This window comes from Artemia sp. Qi Xiang Cuo, chromosome 7, assembly GCF_049724085.1.
Source record: "Artemia sp. Qi Xiang Cuo chromosome 7, ASM4972408v1, whole genome shotgun sequence".
In the NCBI taxonomy this organism is placed as follows: Eukaryota; Metazoa; Arthropoda; class Branchiopoda; order Anostraca; family Artemiidae; genus Artemia; species Artemia sp. Qi Xiang Cuo.
The window spans coordinates 2,813,831-2,835,288 of record NC_142800.1 but is presented as its reverse complement, the minus strand read 5'-3'; the positions used below and the strand labels follow the sequence as shown (position 1 = coordinate 2,835,288).

The window sequence follows — 21,458 nt, the reverse complement described above, 5'->3', positions numbered from 1 at the left end:
AGCCTCTTAAGCATGGTTAGACTTTAGTTCAACATCAGTTTGAAACCGCTGTCTGCTATCTTGCCTCCTTGAATGGACCTTACCACTTGAAAACAGGAACATAGTTTCTTCTAGATAGAACTAATCCCCCAAAACCTCTTTGACATACATACTCTGGCTCAACAACAAGCAAAAGCATTCTTTTTAGCCCCAGGCAAGAACTACACACACTTTACCAATACCAAATTTTAATATACATCTGGAGGTCCACACTCTTGGTAAAAACTGCAGTGGTTAGACCCTTACCACTTTCTCGCAATAAAATGAAATTAGCAGCATAGGGGAAAAAACAGACGAGTGCAGTGTTGCTCCCGCAACACAAATACACGGAATGATAAAAGAGCGAAAATGTTTCGAAGAGCTAACTAATTACTAGTTGATAGCCTAGGAACTAGCCAATAGTATTCTTTTATCCCGTTGAACAGCAAACTCTGAAAGCAGAAGCAGCGATAGATGAAGGATAGAGACTGCGTAAATAATCAAGTTAAGTGTTATATATGGCCGAGGTTTGATAGATTCACTATTTTAAGATGGTTCGAACAGTGCAATAGTCTATATTAATTAGTGATTAAGATTATGAGGATGCCTTTAAATCAAAAGGTAATTAGAATTATGCTTACACTAAATAGGAGTGGTACATTACCACCATATAGTATTTATATAGTGGTATATTTGAAATTAGTGGTATTTAATGTTAGGAAGAGTTTCTAAAAGCATTTGAAATAGTAAATTCTAATTCTAAAAGGTGATGACTACTCGAAAAACTTGGAAGCTGATTTCTTGTAATTTTTTTTTATTATTTTGCGAATGAAATTATTAACAGATTTAATTAATTAGTCCGAAACGTCGATATAGCCAATACCCGGAACCCAAGAGTGAAGCTATTCTATCCTTAGAGCCAAAATTTTTTAGATCATCTGCCGGTTAGCATAATATTGGCTCTTTGTCCCTCTGTACGGTCCTTTGTTGCGTAGCAGCAGAAAATTCGGTTTTATCCTAATTGTCTTTCCCTGTGAGTAAAATTATCCTATGCCATCTATTTGTCCTGACTATGATTAATGGCCAAAGACAAAATAAAGCTGATATAAGTTTATTAAAGCCCCCTTAACAATAAGATTCAATCGGGATTTAGTTATCGGTAATTTGAGCCTATCACATTTTTCATGGAATTTTCTAATTAGCAAAAAAGTTCTATGAAAAATTCTGATTGGCTGAAATTAACACTAGCAGACTCTTAGTATTAGTAAAATCTTATTGTGAATGGGCCTTAACTGGACTATGGAATGTTGGAAAAGAGCCTTTAAAATCAGAAAGAGTTTTTGACGACTAGCACAATTTAGCTCTCTGATCGCGTATTGCTAACGGTTTTGTTTTATAATGTGAGTTGAGCAATGATAAAGATGTAAGTAGTAGACAAATAAGAGGTGCTTAAAGGTTTGCTAGACTGTTTTAATACTTATTTTTGAAACCTGAAATTCACCCTAGAAACTGAAAAAGAAGATAAAATACTGTTCCTAGCTATGTCGATGATGCGTAATATTTGTAAGCTTGATCTTGTAATTTACAGAAAACCCACCTTGAATCTAATGTTAAAAGAGGTGTTTTACCTTATTGCCTGGATTGTAACGTCAATGTTTGATCAGAGCCATAATATTCAAAAGTAAGCATATCGTACAGTTTATGTTAACGAAGTGTAAATAAGGAATAACGTAAATAAGGATAACGTGCGCTGGGTTGAGAATTCTTTGTCCAAGGGGCATGGGTTCGATCCCTGACGTGGCCAGTTATTTGGTTTGGGACGCGGGTCAGTGGTGCGACTCTGTAAGCTTAGTCGTAGCCGATCCAGCTCTAAATGGTTACGCGGAGAAATCTGGGAAAGGTAAAAAGGAAGGCAGTGTGAAGACACATGATGGGTAGACACAAGGCCCCCACCGCACTTCTGGCCTGAACGACAATAAAGCGGAGATCAGCACCACCGGTTTGGACCTTAAGGGTCTAGTGCCGTCATACTTACTTACTTACTTACTTAAATAAGGAATAACTCAGGCTAAATATAACCAAAACTCTAAGAAAAGAAATTTGAAACGATACTTCCACTCAAATTATAGAATTTTTAATATTGTTAATGAATTATTATTATTGAAAATTACTTTTGAATTTTTATTACTGAATTGGACCTACTATTGAATTGGAGCTATTATGATTGGAGCTACTAAGAATTTTTTTATAGAATATTAATGTTGAATTCTCAATAATATCAATTCGAAATATATAAAGTTTGTTAAGTTTAAAGTTACCCACCAGAACTTAGCAGCCTGAGAATATCTGTCTAATTTTTGAAGAGGGGCAAAGTATTCCCAAAACGGAGAATAATCGAAACGAAAAATAAATAAAAGAAAAAAAAAATGTTTTCAACTGAAAGTAAGGAGCAACATTAAAATTCACAAACTACATAAATAATTACGTATATGAGGGGGTGGTCTCCTCCTCAATACCTCGCTCTTCACGCTAGAGGCTTTTAGTACTTTTAAATAAGCTTCTTATTGTTCAAACTAAATGACCCTTGTATTTCAGGTGTCGTTCCTAAGGACGTGGGACAAAAGGTCACACTTTGGCGTAAACAGCGAGGTATTGAGGAGGGGGCAATCCTCCTCATATGTGTAATAATTTCTGTTCCTTTAAAGTTTTAATGTTGATCCCTATTTTCAGTTTAAAAAACTTAATTTTTTTTAAACTTTTGAACGTTTTTTAAGAAATGCCGAGAAACCTGTCCCCCCCCCCTTCAACGGAAAAGTTCTCCCATGGATATATCTTCTATAAAATTCAATCCCGGTGAAAATTCACCCCGGACAATTACCCTTAACATCTTTACATGTAAAATTGAGTCAGCAAAGAGAAAGTAAGACAAATAAAAAACATTTCGAATAGGAATGCTAGAAGATTTCCAAAATACAAAATTCCCCTGGAAATTTCATCCCCCAGAAACTTCCATCCACATGGAAAATTCTCCCAGTGAAAAGTTTCCCCCAGCAGAAAATTCGCGCCTCCCCCAACCGAATAATATATGCACATTTCCAAATAACAAATACTATACGTAAGGAATGGACAAATCTTACAACTTAAAGACCTATCCCGAAGGGCTGTTGTGATCATATTGTATGCAAAGGCATAGTTATTGGACCTTTAAACTATGTTGAGCACAATGGCTATGTCAAAATTTTGATCGGATGACATTCAGAGGAAAGGGGTGTGGGAGGGGGGCTAGTTACCCTCTAATCTTTTTGGTCAGTCAAAAAGGATACTTGAACTTTTAATTGTCGTTCGAATGAGGTTTCTTCCGATATTTTAGGACCGTTACTTGGATACAATCATCATAGGCAGCGCAATAGCGCTGCCTAAGTAAAGGACGATGTTGGCACAATGTACTATTGATTTTTTTTATTGGTTCCATAACCAGGGCACTTCGTATCAAAGGAGTTGTCGTAGAAACTTGGAAAAGGACTCATTCAATTGGAAATTGGATCGGCTAGTGCCCTTTTTAATAGTCGAAAGTGATTGGAAGGCAACTAACACCCCTTTCACGCCCACCATTTCCCCAGACACATCCAATCAAAATTTTGAGATAGCCATTTTGTTCAGCGTAGTTGATTTCCAGATAGAAATTACATTTTGAGGAGGACACTCCCCCACAGCCCTCAGGGCAAGGGTTTTAAGTTATACCCTGGGGGCATATAAGAACGATGTTGGCACAATGTATTATTTATTATTTTTTTTCCTTTAGACCAGGGCACTTTGTATCGAAGAAGTTGTCGTAGAAACTTCAAAAAGGGCTCATTCAATTGGAAAAGGGCTCATTCAAGGGTTTTAAGTTATGCCCTGGGAGCATATAAGGTTCTTATAGAAAGTGTTGTCGTAAAAACTTCAAATAGAGCTCATTCGAATGGAAACTGAAAAGACTAGTGCCCTTTTTAATAGTCGAAAGTGATTTGAAGGCAACTAACCCCCTCTCACACCCACCTTTTCCCCAAACACATGCAATCAAAATTTTGAGACAGCCATTTTGTTCAAAGTAGTTGAAAGTTCTGGAAACTAGGTCTTTGAGGATGTCAACCCTCCCACAGCCCTCAGGGCAAGGGTTATAAGTTATACCCTGGGGACCTATAAGGTTTTTATAGAAAGTGTTGTCGTAGAAACTTCAAAAAGACTCATTCGATTGGAAATTGAAATGGCTAGTGCCCTGTTTAATAGTCGAAAGTGATTGGAAGGTAACTAAAACCCCTTCCACGCCCACAGTTTCCACAAACACATACAATCAAAGTTTTTAGACAGCCATTTTGTTAAACTCTGTTGAAAGTTCTGGAAATTATACCTTTGAGCTGGACACTCCCCCCACAGACTTCAGGGCAAGGGTTATAAGTTATGCCCTGGTGAAATATAAGGTTTTCATTGAAAGCTTTGTCGTAGAAACTTGAAAAAGGACTCATTCGATTGGAAATTCAAAGGGCTAGTGCAATTTTTAATAGTCGAAAGTGATTGGAGGTTAACTAACCCCCTTTCACGCCCACTATTTATCCAAACACATCCAATCAAAATTTTGAGATAACCATTTTGTTCAATGTAGTTGTAAGTTCGGGAAATTAGGTCTTTGAGGATAACAACCCCTCCTTCTCAGAACCCTGAGGGCAAGGGCTACTGGTTATGCCCTGGGTGCATATAATTTTTTTATTGAAAGCTTTTTCATAGAAACTTGAAAAAGGGTGCATTCGATTAGAAATTCAAAGGGCTAATGCCTTTTTTAATAGTCGTAAGTGATTGAAGAACAACTAACCCCCTTCTCACGCCCACCTTTTCCCCAAACACATCCAATCAAAATTTTTAGATAGCCATTTTGTTCAACGTAGTTGAAAGTTTTGGAAATTAGGTCTTTAAGGATGACAACCCCCCACAGCACTCAGGGCAAGGGTTGTAAGTTATGCCCTGGGGGCATATAAGGTTTTTATAGAAAACTTTGTTCTAGAAACTTCAAAAATGGTTTATTCGATTGGAAAGTGAAATGGCTAGTGCCCTTTTTAATTGTCAAAAGTAATTGGAGGGCAACTAATCCCCCTCTCACGCCCACCATTTCCCCAAACACATAAAACAAAAATTTTGAGATAGCCATTTTTTTACGTAGTTGACAGTTCTGGAAATTATGTCTTTGTGGATGACAACCCCCCCCCCCCAGCCCTCGGGGCAAGGGTTGTAAGTTATGCCCTTGGGGCATATGAGGGTTTTGTAGAAAGATTGGTCGTAGAAACTTCAAAAAGGACTCATTTGATCGGGAATTGAAATGGCTAGTGCTCATTTAATAGTCGAAAGTGATTGAAGATCAACTAACCCCCCTCTCACACTCACCATTTTCCCAAACGCATCCAATCGAAATTTTTGAGATATTCGTTTTGTTCAACGTAGTTGAAAGTTCGGGAAATTAGGTCTTTGAGGATGAAAAACCTCTCTCCCCCACAACCCTCAGGACAAAGGTTGTAAGTTATGCCCTGGGGGCATATAAAGCTTTTATAGAAAGTTTTGTCGTAAAAACTTCGAAAACGGTTCATTTAGTTGAAAATTGAAAGGGCTAGTGCCCTTTTTAATGGTCGAAAGTGATTGAAGGGCAACTAACCCCCCTCTCACATCCACCAAAAACACATCCAATCAAAATTTTGAGATGACCGTTTTGTTTAACGTAGTTGAAAGTTCTGGAAATTAGGTCTTAGAGGATGACAACCCCCTCAAATCCACCAGGGCAAGGGTTGTAAGTTATGCCCTGAGGGCATATAAGGTGTTTATAGAAAGCGTTGTCGTAGAAACTCCAAAAGGGCTCATTCGATTGGAAATTGAAAGGGCTAGTCTTGTCAACTGGAATGTTGACTGGAATGTCTCAACGAGATATAGCTGCTTTAAAAAAGGCTTTGCTTGCTCTTCAGCGTGTAAACATGCAAAGGGACAGCATGTTCTACCTCTCGAAGAATCGAAAGCTATAACGATGAGGAGAACGTCGAAGTTTAGATATCTGAATTAAAAGAATAAATTGTAAATACTAGTCGGAGTTTGATTCTTTCTTTCAAACGTTTATGAATTTGATTCGATAATTTTATCAGTTGTGAAGACTAGTCAGTGTGTTGATAATAGTTTATTCCAAGAGGGAATTTAAATGTCGGCTGCTGAAAACTAGTTTCATAGATAATCTTTTTTTTGGAATATTTTTAATGTTTTAATAAACATCTTGCAATCCCTTTTTTTAGGCCGACCCATCAGGTGATGGAGCCGGTGACGATCAGATTCAGGATAACCAATTATTAGATCTCAAAACCGGCAATTTAGCCAGCGAAAGAGGGTCTGGTAAAAAAAAATGGGGGTCTAGACGACATCAAATGTAAACGTCTAATATTGATGATTATGAAATTTTTTTATATACCGTACACCAAATTTGACTCCATTTTTGCACTCATCTCGTCTTTTTACATTGGAATAATAATTCAGTTCAAGAAAAATGAACAATTACCGAAACTTAATTCTTTTGTTAGGAAAGTGAGAAAACTGATACGACACGCAAAAAAAAAACTAGTTTTGAGTAGACCGAAAATTTGCAACTTTGGATGCGTTTTCCAGCTTTTTTTCTGTACAACATGATGCAAAAATAGTTTCTGTTGCAGTTGGTTTTTACCAACAATCAACAAATTGGTGGACAATAAGTGCTAAAAGAAACATGTCAAATGAAAATAAAAAAGTGCATATTGATGAATATGAAACGGGTTTTCTAGTAGACATTAATAATACTAATAATAATAATAATAATAATAATAATAATAATAATAATAATAATAATAATAATAATAACAATAATAATAATAATAATAATAATAATAAATAATAATAATAATAATAATTTAATTACCCACCATCTACAAAAAGATTATAGTGGAGCACAACAAAAAACAAAAAAGGAAGCCAACTTCAAACAAATGCAGGTGAAAAACGACGTCTCATCAATCTGACTTTGAACACTGAATTGTCCCGAATGGTCGACCATTGCTTGGATGGATCCGGAAGTCCATATTTTTCCAGTCGAGAATTCCGGTATCGCTTGGATATATACAGTAAACATTTTGCATACTTATAGTAGCACTTTCGGATTTTTTCACAGTCTCTCACTGTCAGCACATGGGATGCACCGGCAAGGTAGATTAGATGTGGCTGGCAAACTGAACGATAAATTGAGGCTAGAAATTTCCTGGAGTAGCGTCCGCGATTCGGCACTACAGACCCGTAAGCACGTTTAATGGCGGTGGTTGTTTGTTTGACGATGGATTGCCTGGTTTTACCGATCGTTTATGCAATCATGATACCCAGATATCGTAGCTCAGACACTGCAGGGACTGCATGATTGCCTAGGGTCGCAGATTCACTTTTAGGTGCGTTGAAGGTTAAAAACTCGCACTTCTCTATATTGATAGAGAGCCCGATAGATAGAAAGTCAGTGTGGAGTCGACTCAGGTTATCTTATAAGTCAGCTTTCTATCTACTGAGCAGAAGGACGTCGTCAGCGTATGCAAGGTAAGACAGGTCGGCACCGTGAAGGAGAAGGGAGGGCGAGATGCGGTCCAGAATCTTGGAAATAACATGTTTGAAAATGAGAGGATTAAGAACGCTCCCTTGCCTCACCCCTCTTTTGATTTTGGCGGGATCTGATGTTCTATCTTTCCATTTGGCAGAAACTTTTGAATTTCCATAACGGAATTTCAATGTTTTCACTATGCTCGCACTTACACCACTCAGCAGTAAAGCATTCATTGCTTGCATGTGGTTGACGCTGTCGAACGCTTTTGAAATATCTATAGTACACATATAGAGAGGCGACTTGTTTCTCTCTGAGTCCATAAGTATGTTAGCAAGAAGGCGAAGAGCCTCTGGACAACCGAGACCTTTCTGGAATCCAAGTATTATCCCCGAAATCTCCAGTATCCAGCTCGGAGAAAATCACATGCTCAAACACTTTCCTCAGGATGCAAAAGACTGTTATGGGTCTGTAAGATTTACAGTCATTGGGATCTTTTCCTTTCTTGGCGATAGAAGTGATGACTCCTTTCAGGAAACTATTTGGTACAAAACCCCTGGTGATGCACATCTGGAAGATAAGCTGAAGGTGGGAATAGAAACTTTCAGGTAAGTGCTTGAGATGTTTTGTTGTGAGACCGTCGCCATCTATCCCATTTTCTCCTTTGGAAAGTGCCTTTTTGACCGCGATTTTGATCTTTTCCAGGGATGTGGGAACAACACAGCGCTGTCACGAGAAGCGGGCAAGCCAGCTGGTGACTTCCTTTTCATACTGGTTGGTTATGGCAATATTCTCGTCTCCGTATACCGAAGTACAGTAAGAGTGCCAGTCATGCAGTGTCAGAGAAGTATTAGGTGCACGGTCGTCCGGTCTAATTATACTTCGCCATGATTTCTTGTTCTCAGTGAACTGTTGCCCGATAATACGGTATTTTTTTCATCTCAGCTTTGTATTTGCGTTTTGTACTCCGTTTCAGCTCGAATACAGTCCCGTGTAACGGTCTTCCGCAAGCAATCCAAATGTTTAGCCACATTTTAGCACGTCGTTTAGCCGTCTGGAGTTCGATGGATTCGGACCACATCGGTTTCTCTGTCCCAATTTTCACTCTTCTTGTAGGAACCGCTTTCGATTCGGCAGCTTTCAGAGCGTGGGTAACTTGATGATAGTAAGTGTTGAGTTCAATAGAGGCCGCCATGTTGGAAGAACCAGTACAGAGTAGATGAAACGGAACTTTTATGCAACTGATGACCGGGGCAACATTGGCAATATATTGGGCGATATTACACTTATGCAAGATTTGCTTGTAGACCAGCCTTCTTGAACTGACGTTATTAGTGCTCTGTGCTGAACGCAGGTGGAATGAAATTCCGGCATGGTCACTAATCGGATCGTCAGTACATACTGTAACTGGGAGACCACGGATGGATGTGGACGAAAGCACATGGTCAATATTTGACGTATGACCCCTAGTATGGGTGTACGTAAAATCCAGGGACTTCGGCCAGATATTGTAAGAGGTTGGGAGGCAGTTTAGAAAGATATCAGACAGGATATGGTCCTTGGTAGGGTCGCAGTTGAGATCCCCAGCTATTAGCCACTTACTCCCACTACGCTCAAGAGACTCCAAATGTCGTCCAAGGGCATCTGCTGCTTTTGAGAATTTCGTTAGAGAGACAGCATTGTTGTAGTTAGTGGGCATGTATACATTGATGAACTCGATTCCCTCAGCAGAGACACATAATAGATTACTGCTTCTAATCGACGGCTTAGCCGATAGTTCCTTCCTAGCGTATATTGCCAGGCCTCCGGACGGACGCCCTGCCGTAGATCTTGTGGGTTGTATGAAGACATCGTGAGACCGGGATCTATTTAGGAATTTTGTATTCAGTCCAGAAAGCATATGCTCCTGGATAAACATTACGTCATAAATCTGGAGAAGATCGTTTATGGCCTTTTCTTTATTGCGAAAACCATTGATATTCAGACTAAGAGCTTTAAGAGACCTATTCATTGCTTACTCTTGTTTTTCAGAATCTCTCTTAATTTAGGGCATGTTAGGCTGAAGCAGACATGAGATCCTTCGCAAGAAACGCATTTGGGGTCTTCGTTGCATGGCGTGTCTTGGTTACTAGTGTGAGGGTCCAGCACATCTAGAGCATCTGGGACTGTTCTTGCAGTTTTCAATGAGATGGTTGTAGCTTTGACATCTGAAACATCTTCTTGGGGCCTCCTTGTACTTCGTTACTCGGAAAAAGTCGTATCCAAGCTTGATTCCGTTAGACATGTTAAAGTTCATGGTCAGTTTATTCTTGAAAGTCAGTCTGACCGTTTCGCTTTGTCCGAAGCGGAGAGCTTCCTCTACAAGGCCTGGATTATGCTTTACCAGTTCATTAGCATCCACATCAACGGAAAGTCCTTTTATTATGCCAAACGATTTTTCTTCCCTCAGTTTGCACTTTATGCTCTTTTGGCTGCCACTTGGCAATTTTGCGGAAAGGACGCTAGGGGCCTCACTAAAAAAAAGCTTTGGCTTTTACAACGTCACTGAATTTGACTTGAAGCTTGTTATTTCTCAGTTCCCAGACCCCTTGTATGCCATCTTCAGACTGCAGTTGACCAAATGTTTGTAGTCTAGTCAGGGGGTTCATACATGGAGCGTCTTCGACGATTACAGTACAAATCGGTTGCTCGTTGTTTGCTGCTGCAGTAGCGCCAATGTCTGGGGAGGCAGTCAATTTAACACCAGTCGTATGCGGCTTGACCATTGACATAGAGCTCTTCAGGTCCCGTATTTCTCCTAGCAGGATAGAGAAATTGCTCTCGGGGACCTATGGGACCTGGGAAGGATGAGTGATGACAAAAGTTGGAAGTCGGAGGTTGTTCCGGTCGCATTCAGGTAGCAAATCCAGGATTTCTGAAGTCGCTGAATCTTTTGTTCGGCTTTTCGTAGCTTGAGAGGCTCTTGCAGGGAATGTTATCTGAATGAGCTCCAATTTAGCGTCGCGTAATGCTGTTAACTCGAAGAAATTGCAAGTTATTTTCGGCAGCAACGCTAGATCCAGCTTTCTGTTTGACTGGAGAAAGTTCAGGATTGGGTTGAGATGTAAATTCGTCTGTGCCATATTCAGCGCCGATAAGCAAGGGAAGAGTAGGTTCTTGCCACCTATTCCCCGCAGTTTAAGGGAGACCCCACTCCCGGCAGGTACAACGGCACTTGCAACAAGAAACCTCCCCTCTTCTGCTTGCTTATTCGGGAAATCGTCACTGTCGTCTTTTACTTTTGGGCTTTGGACGTTTTTACCTTCACTACAGCACGTGGCAACACTGCACTGTAAAATTCGGGCACACCTTCAAAATTTAAAAACCAGTTCTGACAACACTGCTCAACGGAGTAGCCATTTTGTTTGAAATGAAAAATAATAATAATAATAATAATAATAGTAATAATAATAATAATAATAATAATAATAATAATAATAATAATAATAATAATCTATTTCTTACCCGTCTACAAACATTACATCAGGTTATTTTGATTTTTGGGCTCAGCTCATCATTTTATGCCAATAGTTGCCTTCTGATAATATGGTGAAAAAGAGGTCACAACGATGAGAAGGGTAAAATCACATATTGATGATAATGAAACTTTTTTCTAGTACACTGTATATCAATTTTTTTTTTCATTTTGGGGCTCAGCTCTTCATTTTACATCGGGACGATACCTCATATACAGAAGAACGAACATTTACCGACAGTTCATTTTTTTTTTTAGAAAAAATTGACACGAAAACCAAAGAAAAAACTAATTTTGCGTCGACCTAGAATATAAAACTTTGGATATGTTGTACAGCTTTTTTTTCTACAACATGGTGAAAAAATCATTTCTGTTGGAATTTGTTTGGGCTCAAACTCTAGATTGCCAGTACTAGTAGCTAAAGGAAATTTTAAAATAGATTTGTATGTTAGCAGTTATTTTGAATGAACTACTAGACTCTTTAGGAATGAAAACAACAGCAAGCGATGTTACTCTAACTAAAATCGGAAGTTTAAAACATAGTTTCTCAATGATTTTTAATCAAGGGGCTATCTCAGAATTTTCAATCAACAGTAATTTAGTTTTCTCTGGGAAAACATAGCAGTTTTGTGCCAAAAAAATGGCAGGAAACTCCACTTTGCTGTGTCACAATCTTTTTGACCACTTACGAAGAGATCAAGAACTTTTTATTTCTGTCCGAACGAGTGATCTCCTTATCTTCTAGGAAGATTAATATGATATGGTCATCCCTGGAAAAAAAACAACCAAATTTAAAAAAAAAAAAAAAATGAACAAACACACACCCTTCTCGAAAAAGGTATAGCATTCCAAATTTGTAAATGAGAGCAAGAAAACTCTAGAAGGGGGTTCGTTGATGTGTTGAATTTGATGGTGTAATTTTCATTAAGATCACTTGAGTAGAGATGCCCCTATTGACCCCGTACGAACACATGTGCTGCCATCTACAATTTAGTTTAATGCTGACGGGACATAATTTATTCAAGCATTAGCAAGCGAGTCTAATGGGGGGGGTGTGTCAAGGTCAATCGATCTGTTGTTGTTGTTTGGCCACGTGCGAATGACAAGAGGGGTGATTTCCATAATCGAGGGGGGACATAATTTATTCAAGGATTATCGATCGAGTCTAATCGGGGGTGTGTGTCAAGGTCAATCGATCTGTTGTTGTTTGGCCACGTGCGAATGACACGAGGGATGATTTACATACTCGATGGGGGACATAATTTATTCAAGGATGATCGATAGAGTCTAATCGAGTGGGGGTGTCAAGGACAATAGATCTGTTGGTGTTTGAACACGTGCAAATGACAGGAGGGGCGATTTACATAATCGATGGGGGAATTACATGAGGGGTGATTTACATAATCGATGGGGGAATTATTGATTCACGAGCATAGCACCCGTGAACTTGATTTACATAATCGCTAGGGGGAATTGTTGAGTCACGAAGGGGAGAATTAGAAAATATTTAGGCTTCATTAATAATAGGTCTGCAGTAGGGTTGACGTAAGACACTATCCGGTCGTAAGATTAGATATTTTCTCTTATGCTGAGAAATAGCACCTGTAAACCTGATTTACATAATCTCTAGGGGACCTTATTGATTAACTACGGGGAGAATTAAGAAACATTAAGGCTTCTTTAATCTTAGGTCTGAGGGATAAACATTCTTTAGGACAGAGAGAAAAATTAATATTCTATTTTCAAATAGGGCTTCATTGATCTTTAGTGTCAGGAATTATAATTGACATCACTTGTTATCTTGGAATTATGCGGGAGTCTAAAGAGATAGAAATTCTATTTTTAAATACGGCTTCACGGGGATTTAAGTCGGAGATGTAAATTGATATTCTAACGAAACCCTAATAGTTTAGCTAGGAAAATTTATGAGATGAAGAGATTAACGTGGGAAAGGGTTTCCTAGAAATTTGAAATGCGTTAGCGCATAGATGCCAAACAAAAGGAACACGCTGAAATTACGTTTAGGGATTATTTGGGCGAAACCGTTTTATCCATTTTATGGGATTATTTCGGCGAAACAGTTAGAGACATTTTGAAAGAAGATTTTAGAAAGGGTTTTAGAAGAGGTTTTGAGTGTGGTCGTTATAATACACAAGTTCCATTTGAACAGTGTTGTGAGGTTAGCTCCCATAGAGCCCCCACCCCCCCAACGCCCGCCGCAGACCCGCCAAGGCCCGCCTCGGGGCCGCCAAGGTCCCCCGGGCTCCCCAAGGCCCGCCCCCGGTCCCCAAATGTCCCCCAGGCCCCCAACTGCCCCCCGGACACTCAAAGGTCCCCCAAGCTCCCAAAGGGCCACCGGCGCCCCCAAAGGCCCACCCCAGACCCTCAACGGCCATCCCCGGGCCCCCCAAAGGTCCATCGAGCTCCCAAAGGACCAACGGGCTCCCAAAGGCCCTCCACCGGTCCCCAACTGTCACCCAGACACCCAACGGCCCTCCCTGTGCCCCAAAGGCCCTCCCGGGGCCCCAACGGCCCTCCCACGGCCCCCCTCCTCCTCCTCCTCCCAACACCTCCTCCGCCCTCCTCCTCATCCTCCCTCCTCCTCCTCCTCCTCCCTCCTCCTCCTCCCACCTCCTCCCTCCTCCTCCTCCCACCTCCTCCCACCTCCCACCTCCCACCTCCTCCCTCTTTCTCCTCCTCCCCTCTCCTCCCCCCCATTCCCTCCCCATTTTTTATACTTTTTTTGTGCATTGAGACACAGAACGACCCCCAAATGTCCCCCCAGGCCCCCAACTGGCCCCCGGACCCCCAAAGGCCCTCCCCCGGCCCCCACAGGTCCAACCGGCTCCCAAAGGACCAATCGGTCCTCAAGTGCCCCCCAGACTCCCAAAGGCCCTCCCTGTGCCCCAAAGGCCCTCCCCCGGCCCCCAAAGGTCCACCGGGCTCCCAAAGGACCCATCGGTCCTCAAGTGCCCCCCAGACCCCCACAGGCCCTCCCTGTGCCCCAAAGGCCCTCCCCGGTCCCCAAAGGTCCCCCGGACCAGAGAAGCGCCGCCGGGATGCGCCGTGGGCCAGGAAAGCGCCGCAGGATGTGCCGCAGGGATGCGCCACGGGTCAGGAAAGCGCCGCGGGGGATGCGCCGCAGGGATGCGCCGCAGGGATGCGCCGCAGGGATGCGCCGCAGGGAAGCGCCGCAAAAAAAAGTAAACTAAAAAGTAAAAATTTCGAAATGTTATCTCCCAAACGTCCTCCCCGGGCCCCCCAAAGAGCCCCCTCTCCATTTTTTAATACTTTTTTATGGCTTTATTATATCTTTTCTGAACAAGTTCCATTCATAATGTCATTCCTAAACCCATTTTCCAGCCTCAAAGAGTCCCCTCCCCAATTCGTAAATACTTTCTTGAATTTTTTAACATGGTATTTTTTTAACTTTTTTTACGTATCTTAAAATGACATGAAATATGCTTACGGCTCTACCAATCGTACTATGTGCTGGTTCATAGACACGATATGGCTTTCTCACTGGTACTCTATGGCAGGTTATCGACACTACCGAGTTTATTGCATGCATTAAATCAGTATTTTTTACGCAGTTGAAGGATCAACACACAACTCATATCTGTAAAAAGTGAAGATGAATTATTCGACGAAAGTATGTACACATGAAAAAATCATTGTCGTGTTGAACGCTGACAAGGAGAAATACCTGAACTATGAAACGAGTGCAAGTGGAGATCTTATTGGCAATGTATGCATACGTTGTCATAACAGTGAAGAGTTAAATTTCTTTGGTGTACCCAAGAATTTCCATCATGCAAGAGGTGGATATGCGAGAGTAACATTACCAGAGAAATTAGTGCTCAAAGAGAATGCAAACTTAAAAATAATTATCGATGATCAGGGACAACTCCTTGCTACGTCTTCTGGTAACACATTACCTGTTGATAAATCCTATCATCATCTTTCTGGTATTAGCCTTTTAAAGAGAACAAGAAGAAGACAAGCATACCCCTGCACCAACATCATAAATCATATCTTGTCAACGTGTCAAAACTGTCATCTATGTAAAAATAATGTGACAATAGACAGTGAAATCGCAGGCAGAATAAAAAGGGCATTAGCAGACAATATCATCAATGAATATAAAGATGAATTGAAGGAAAGTGAAACGCAAGTGTACTAATAATGTGTAATAATGTATTTAACGTATTTTTATATTAATATTCTACATGTCCTTATTACATTAAAAATATCATTTGCATTATTTTGTTAAGTGTTCATTATTTTAGGGTATGCTAGAATGTCATACGTTCAGAATATCTAAAAAGGTCAGAGATGAAAGAAAAAGAATTTTTAGAGATAGAGATACTACTAGCAGACTCAATTTTCTCAATGAAGTGAAGAAAAGTTCAAGTTCTCTTCTGAACTTTACCAAAGAACACACTTCAATTCTCATTTCTCCAGAGAAAACTAAATTTTCCACTTTAGTTCAGATCTGTCTCGAAGAGATGAAAAATTTAAAACACTGTTCCAAATTTTCTCAACGAAGCAAAAAAAGTTCAAGTTCTCTTTCGAATTTTACCAGAGAACACGCTACAATTCTAATTTCTCCAGAGAAAACTAAAATCTTACACTTCAGTTTTTTATTTCACAAAGACATAAAGAAATTTAAAGTTCAATTCTAATTTTTCGGTTGGAAGATAGAAAAAGTAATACTATACTTGTGAATATTTTTATGGAAGATAAAAAGTTCTAGCTCAATTTTAAATTTTCTTAACGAAGTGAAGAAAAAGTTCAAGTTCTCTTCGGAATTTTACCAAAGAACACAATTCAATTCTAATTTCGCCAAAGAAAACAAAAATCTTCCACTTGATTTCTTTATTTCACAAAGACATAAAGAAATTTAAAGTTTAATTTTAATTTTTCGGCGAAATATAGAAAAATTAATACCATTCTTGTGAATATTTTCATGGAAGATAAAAAGTTCTAGTTAAATTTAAAATTTTCTTTACGAAGTGAAGAAGAATTCAAGTTCTCTTCTGAATTTTACCAAAGAACACACTTGATTTCTAATTTCGACAAAGAAAATAAAATATTCCACTTGATTTCTTTATTTCACATAGACATAAGGAAATTTTAAGTTCAATTCGAAATTTTTCGGTTGGAAGATAGAAAAAGCAATACCATACTTGTGAAATATTTTCACGGAAGATAAAAAGTTCTAGTTCAATTTTAAATTTTCTCAATGAAGTGAAGAAAAGTTCAAGTTCTCTTCTGAACTTTACCAAAGAACACACTTCAATTCGAATTTCTCCAGAGAAAACAAAAAATCTTCCACTTCAGTTCTATATTTCATAAAGACATAAGGAAATTTAAAGTTAAATTATAAATTTTTCGGTTTGAAGATAGAAAAATCAATACCATAAATGGTATAGAATTTCACTTTAGATAAAAAGTTCTAGTTCAATTTAAGATTTTCTCAATGAAATGAAGAAAAGTTCAAGTTCTCTACTGTATTTTACCAAAGAACAAAATTCAATTCTAATTTCTCCAGAGAAAACAAAAAATCTTACACTTCAGTTATATATTTCATGAAGACATAAAGAAATTTAAAGTTCAATTCTAAATTTTTCGCTGGAAGATGGAAAAAGCAATACCTTACTTGTGAATATTTTCACGGAAGATAAAAAGTTATAGTCCAATTTAAAATTTTCTCAATGAAGTTAATAAAATTTCAAGTTCTCTTCTGAACTTTACCAAAGAACACACTTCAATTCTAATTTCTCCAGAGAAAACTAAAATTTTCCACTTTAGTTCAGATCTGTCTCGAAGAGATGAAAAATTTAAAACACTGTTCCAAATTTTCTCAACGAAGTCAAGGAAAGTTCAAGTTCTCTTCAGAATTTTACCAAAGAACACACTTCAATTCTAATTTCGCCAAAGAAAACTAAATCTTCCACTTCAGTTCTTTATTTCACAAAGACATAAAAAAATTTAAAGTTCAATTCTAATTTTTCGGTTGGAAGATAGAAAAAGTAATACTATACTTGTGAATATTTTCATGGAATATAAAAAGTTCTAGCTCAATTTAAAATTTTCTTAACTAAGTGAAGAAAAATTCAAGTTCTCTTCTGAACTTTACCAAAGAACACACTTCAATTCTAATTTCGCCAAAGAAAACAAAAATCTTCCACTTGATTTCTTTATTTCACATAGACATAAATAAATTTAAAGTTCAATTCTAATTTATTGGTTGGAAGATAGAAAAAGTAATACTATACTTGTGAATATTTTCATGGAAGATAAAATGTTCTAGTTCAATTTTAAATTTTCTCAACAAAATGAAGAATAGTTCAAGTTCTCTACTGAATTTTACCAAATAACACACTACAATTCTAATTTTGCCAAAGAAAATAAAAATCTTTCACTTTATTTCTATATTTCACAAAGACATAAAGAAATTTCAAGTTCAATTCTAAATTTTTCGATTTGAAGATAGAAAAAGCAATACCATACATATGAAATATTTTCACGGAAGATAAAAAGTTCTAGTTCAATTTTAAATTTTCTCAACGAAGTCAAGGAAAGTTCAAGTTCTCTACTGAATTTTACCAAAGAACACGCTTAAATTCTAATTTCTCAGAGAAAACCAAAATCTTCCACTTCAGTTCTTTATTTCACAAAGACATAAAGAAATTTAAAGTTCAATTCTAATTTTTCGGTGGAAGATAAAAAAATTAATAACATACTTGTGAATATTTTCATGGAAGATAAAAAGTTCTAGTTCAATTTAAAATTTTCTCAACGAAGTCAAGGAAAGTTCAAGTTCTCTTCGGAGTTTTACCAAAGAACACGCTACAATTCTAATTTCTCCAGAGAAAACTAAAATATTCCACTTCAGTTATTTATTTCACAAAGACACAAAGAAATTTAAAGTTCAATTCTAATTTTTCGGTTGGAAGATAGAAAAAGTAATACCATACTTGTGAATATTTTCATGGAAGATAAAAAGTTATAGTTCAATTTAAAATTTTCTTAACGAAGTGAAGAAAAAGTTCAAGTTCTCTTCTGAACTTTACCAAAGAACAGACTTCAATGCTAATTTCTCCAGAGAAAACTAAATTTTCCACTTTAGTTCAGATCTGTCTCGAAGAGATGAAAAATTTAAAACACTCTTCCAAATTTTACACAGAAGATAAAAAAAGTTCAAGTTCTCTTCGGGATTTTACCAAAGAACACAATTCCATTCTAATTTCTCAGAGAAAACAAAAATCTTCCACTTCAGTTCTTTATTTCACAAAGACATAAAGAAATTTAATGTTCAATTCTAATTTTTCGGTGGAAGATAGAAAAATTAATACCATACTTGTGAATATTTTCATGGAAGATAAAAAGTTCTAGTTCACTTTAAAATTTTCATAACGAAGTGAAGAAGAATTCAAGTTCTCTTCTGAATTTTACTAAAGAACACACTTCAATTCTAATTTCGCCAAAGAAAACAAAAATCTTCCACTTGATTTCTTTATTTCACAAAGACATAAAGAAATTTAAAGTTCATTTCTAAATTTTTCGGTTGAAGATAAGAAAAAGCAATACAATATTTGTGAATATTTTCACGGAAAATAAAAAAGTTCTAGTTCAATTTTAAATTTTCTCAACGAAGTGAAGAAAAGTTCAAGTTCTCTACTGAATTTTACCAAATAACATACTATAATTCTAATTTTTCCAGAGAAAACTAAATTTTCCACTGTAGTTCAGATCTGTCTCGAAGAGAGGAAAAATTTTAAACACTGTTCCAAATTTTTCACAGAAGATAAAAAAGTTCAAGTTCTCTTCGGAATTTTACAAAAGAACACAATTCAATTCTAATTTCTCCAGAGAAAACAAAAATCTTCCACTTCAATTCTATATTTCACAAAAGCCATAAAGAAATTTAAAGTTCCATTCTAAATTTTTCGGTGAGAGATAGAAAAATTAATACCATACTTGTGAATATTTTCACAGAAGATAAATACAATACATTGGAATATTATCCAGGAAGATAAAAAGTTCTAGTTCAATTTAAAATTTTCTCAACGAAGTCAAGGAAAGTTCAAGTTCTCTACTGAATTTTACCAAAGAACACGCTTCAATTCTAATTTCTCCAAGTATGGTTAGGTTAGGCTAGATTAAGTTAGGTTAGATTGGGTAAGGTTAGGTTAGCCCACGTACGCGTCACTTAGGTTAGTTTAGGTTAGGTGAGAGACAAGCAAAAAGTTAGGTGTATGATTAGGTTAGGTTAGGTTAGATTAAGTTAGGTTAGATTAGGTTAGGTTAAGTTAGGTTAGGCTAGGTTAGCCTACGTACGTGCGCGTACGTAGGCTAACCTAGCCTAACCTAACTAACCTAACCTAATCTAACTAACTTAATCTAACCTAACCTAACCTAATCATAAACCTAACTTTTGCTTGTCTCTCACCTAACCTAAACTAACCTAAGTGACGCGTACGTGGGCTAACCTAACCTTACCTAATCTAACCTAACTTAATCTAGCCTAACCTAACCATACTTGGAGAAATTAGAATTGAAGCGTGTTCTTTGGTAAAATTCAGTAGAGAACTTGAACTTTCCTTGACTTCGTTGAGAAAATTTTAAATTGAACTAGAACTTTTATCTTCCGGGAAAATATTCGAATGTAATGTATTTATCTTCAGTGAAAATATTCACAAGTATGGTATTAATTTTTCTATCTCTCACCGAAAAATTTAGAATGGAACTTTAAATTTCTTTATGCCTTTGTGAAATAAAGAATTGAAGTGGAAGATTTTTGTTTTCTCTGGAGAAATTAGAATTGAATTGTGTTCTGTGGTAAAATTCCGAAGAGAACTTGAACTTTTTTATCTTCTGTGAAAAATTTGGAACAGTGTTTAAAATTTTTCATCTCTTCGAGACAGATCTGAACTAAAGTGGAAAATTTAGTTTTCTCTGGAGAAATTATAATTATATTATGTTATTTGGTAAAATTCAGTAGAGAACTTGAACTTTTCTTCACCTCGTTGAGAAAATTTAAAATTTAACTATAACTTTTTTATTTTAAATGAAAATATTCACAAATGTTGTATTGCAGTTTCTTATCTTCCACCGAAAAATTTAGAAATGAACTTTAAATTTCTTTATGTCTTTGTGAAATAAAGAAATCAAGTGGAAGATTTTTGTTTTCTTTGGCGAAATTAGAATTGAAGTGTGTTCTTTAGTAAAATTCAGAAGAGAACTTGAATTCTTCTTCACTTCGTTATGAAAATTTTAAAGTGAACTAGAACTTTTATCTTCCATGAAAATATTCACAAGTATGGTATTAATTTTTCTATCTTCCACCGAAAAATTAGAATTGAACATTAAATTTCTTTATGTCTTTGTGAAATAAAGAACTGAAGTGGAAGATTTTTGTTTTCTCTGAGAAATTAGAATGGAATTGTGTTCTTTGGTAAAATCCCGAAGAGAACTTGAACTTTTTATCTTCTGTGTAAAATTTGGAAGAGTGTTTTAAATTTTTCATCTCTTCGAGACAGATCTGAACTAAAGTGGAAAATTTAGTTTTCTCTGGAGAAATTAGCATTGAAGTGTGTTCTTTGGTAAAGTTCAGAAGAGAACTTGAACTTTTTCTTCACTTCGTTAAGAAAATTTAAAATTGAACTAGAACTTTTTATCTTCCATGAAAATATTCACAAGTATAGTATTACTTTTTCTATCTTCCAACCGAAAAATTAGAATTGAACTTTAAATTTCTTTATGTCTTTGTGAAATAAAGAACTGAAGTGGAAGATTTTAGTTTTCTCTGGAGAAATTAGAATTGTAGCGTGTTCTTTGGTAAAACTCCGAAGAGAACTTGAACTTTCCTTGACTTCGTTGAGAAAATTTTAAATTGAACTAGAACTTTTTATCTTCCTTGAAAATATTCACAAGTATGTTATTAATTTTTTTATCTTCCACCGAAAAATTAGAATTGAACTTTAAATTTCTTTATGTCTTTGTGAAATAAAGAACTGAAGTGGAAGATTTTTGTTTTCTCTGAGAAATTAGAATTTAAGCGTGTTCTTTGGTAAAATTCAGTAGAGAACTTGAACTTTCCTTGACTTCGTTGAGAAAATTTTAAATTGAACTAGAACTTTTTATCTTCCGTGAAAATATTTCACAAGTATGGTATTGCTTTTTCTGTCTTCCAACCGAAAAATTTAGAATTGAACTTTAAATTTCTTTCTGTCCTTGTGAAATATAGAAATAAAGTTGAAGAGGTTTTTTTTCTTTGGCAAAATTAGAATTTTATTTTGTTCT

At 37.0% G+C, this 21,458-nt stretch overlaps 1 protein-coding gene across 1 annotated transcript in view; it reads left to right on the top strand.

The window, feature by feature from the left end:
* Positions 1-512: 512 nt before the first annotated feature.
* The window catches only part of LOC148949861 (uncharacterized), a 58,988-nt gene continuing 38,042 nt past the window's right edge, over positions 513-21,458 (top strand). Inside the window, exon 1 of the mRNA XM_089091339.1 lies at positions 513-639. Coding sequence (XP_088947465.1) covers positions 616-639 — 24 coding nt within the window. The 5' untranslated portion in view covers positions 513-615. The remainder of the gene's footprint in view (positions 640-21,458) is intronic.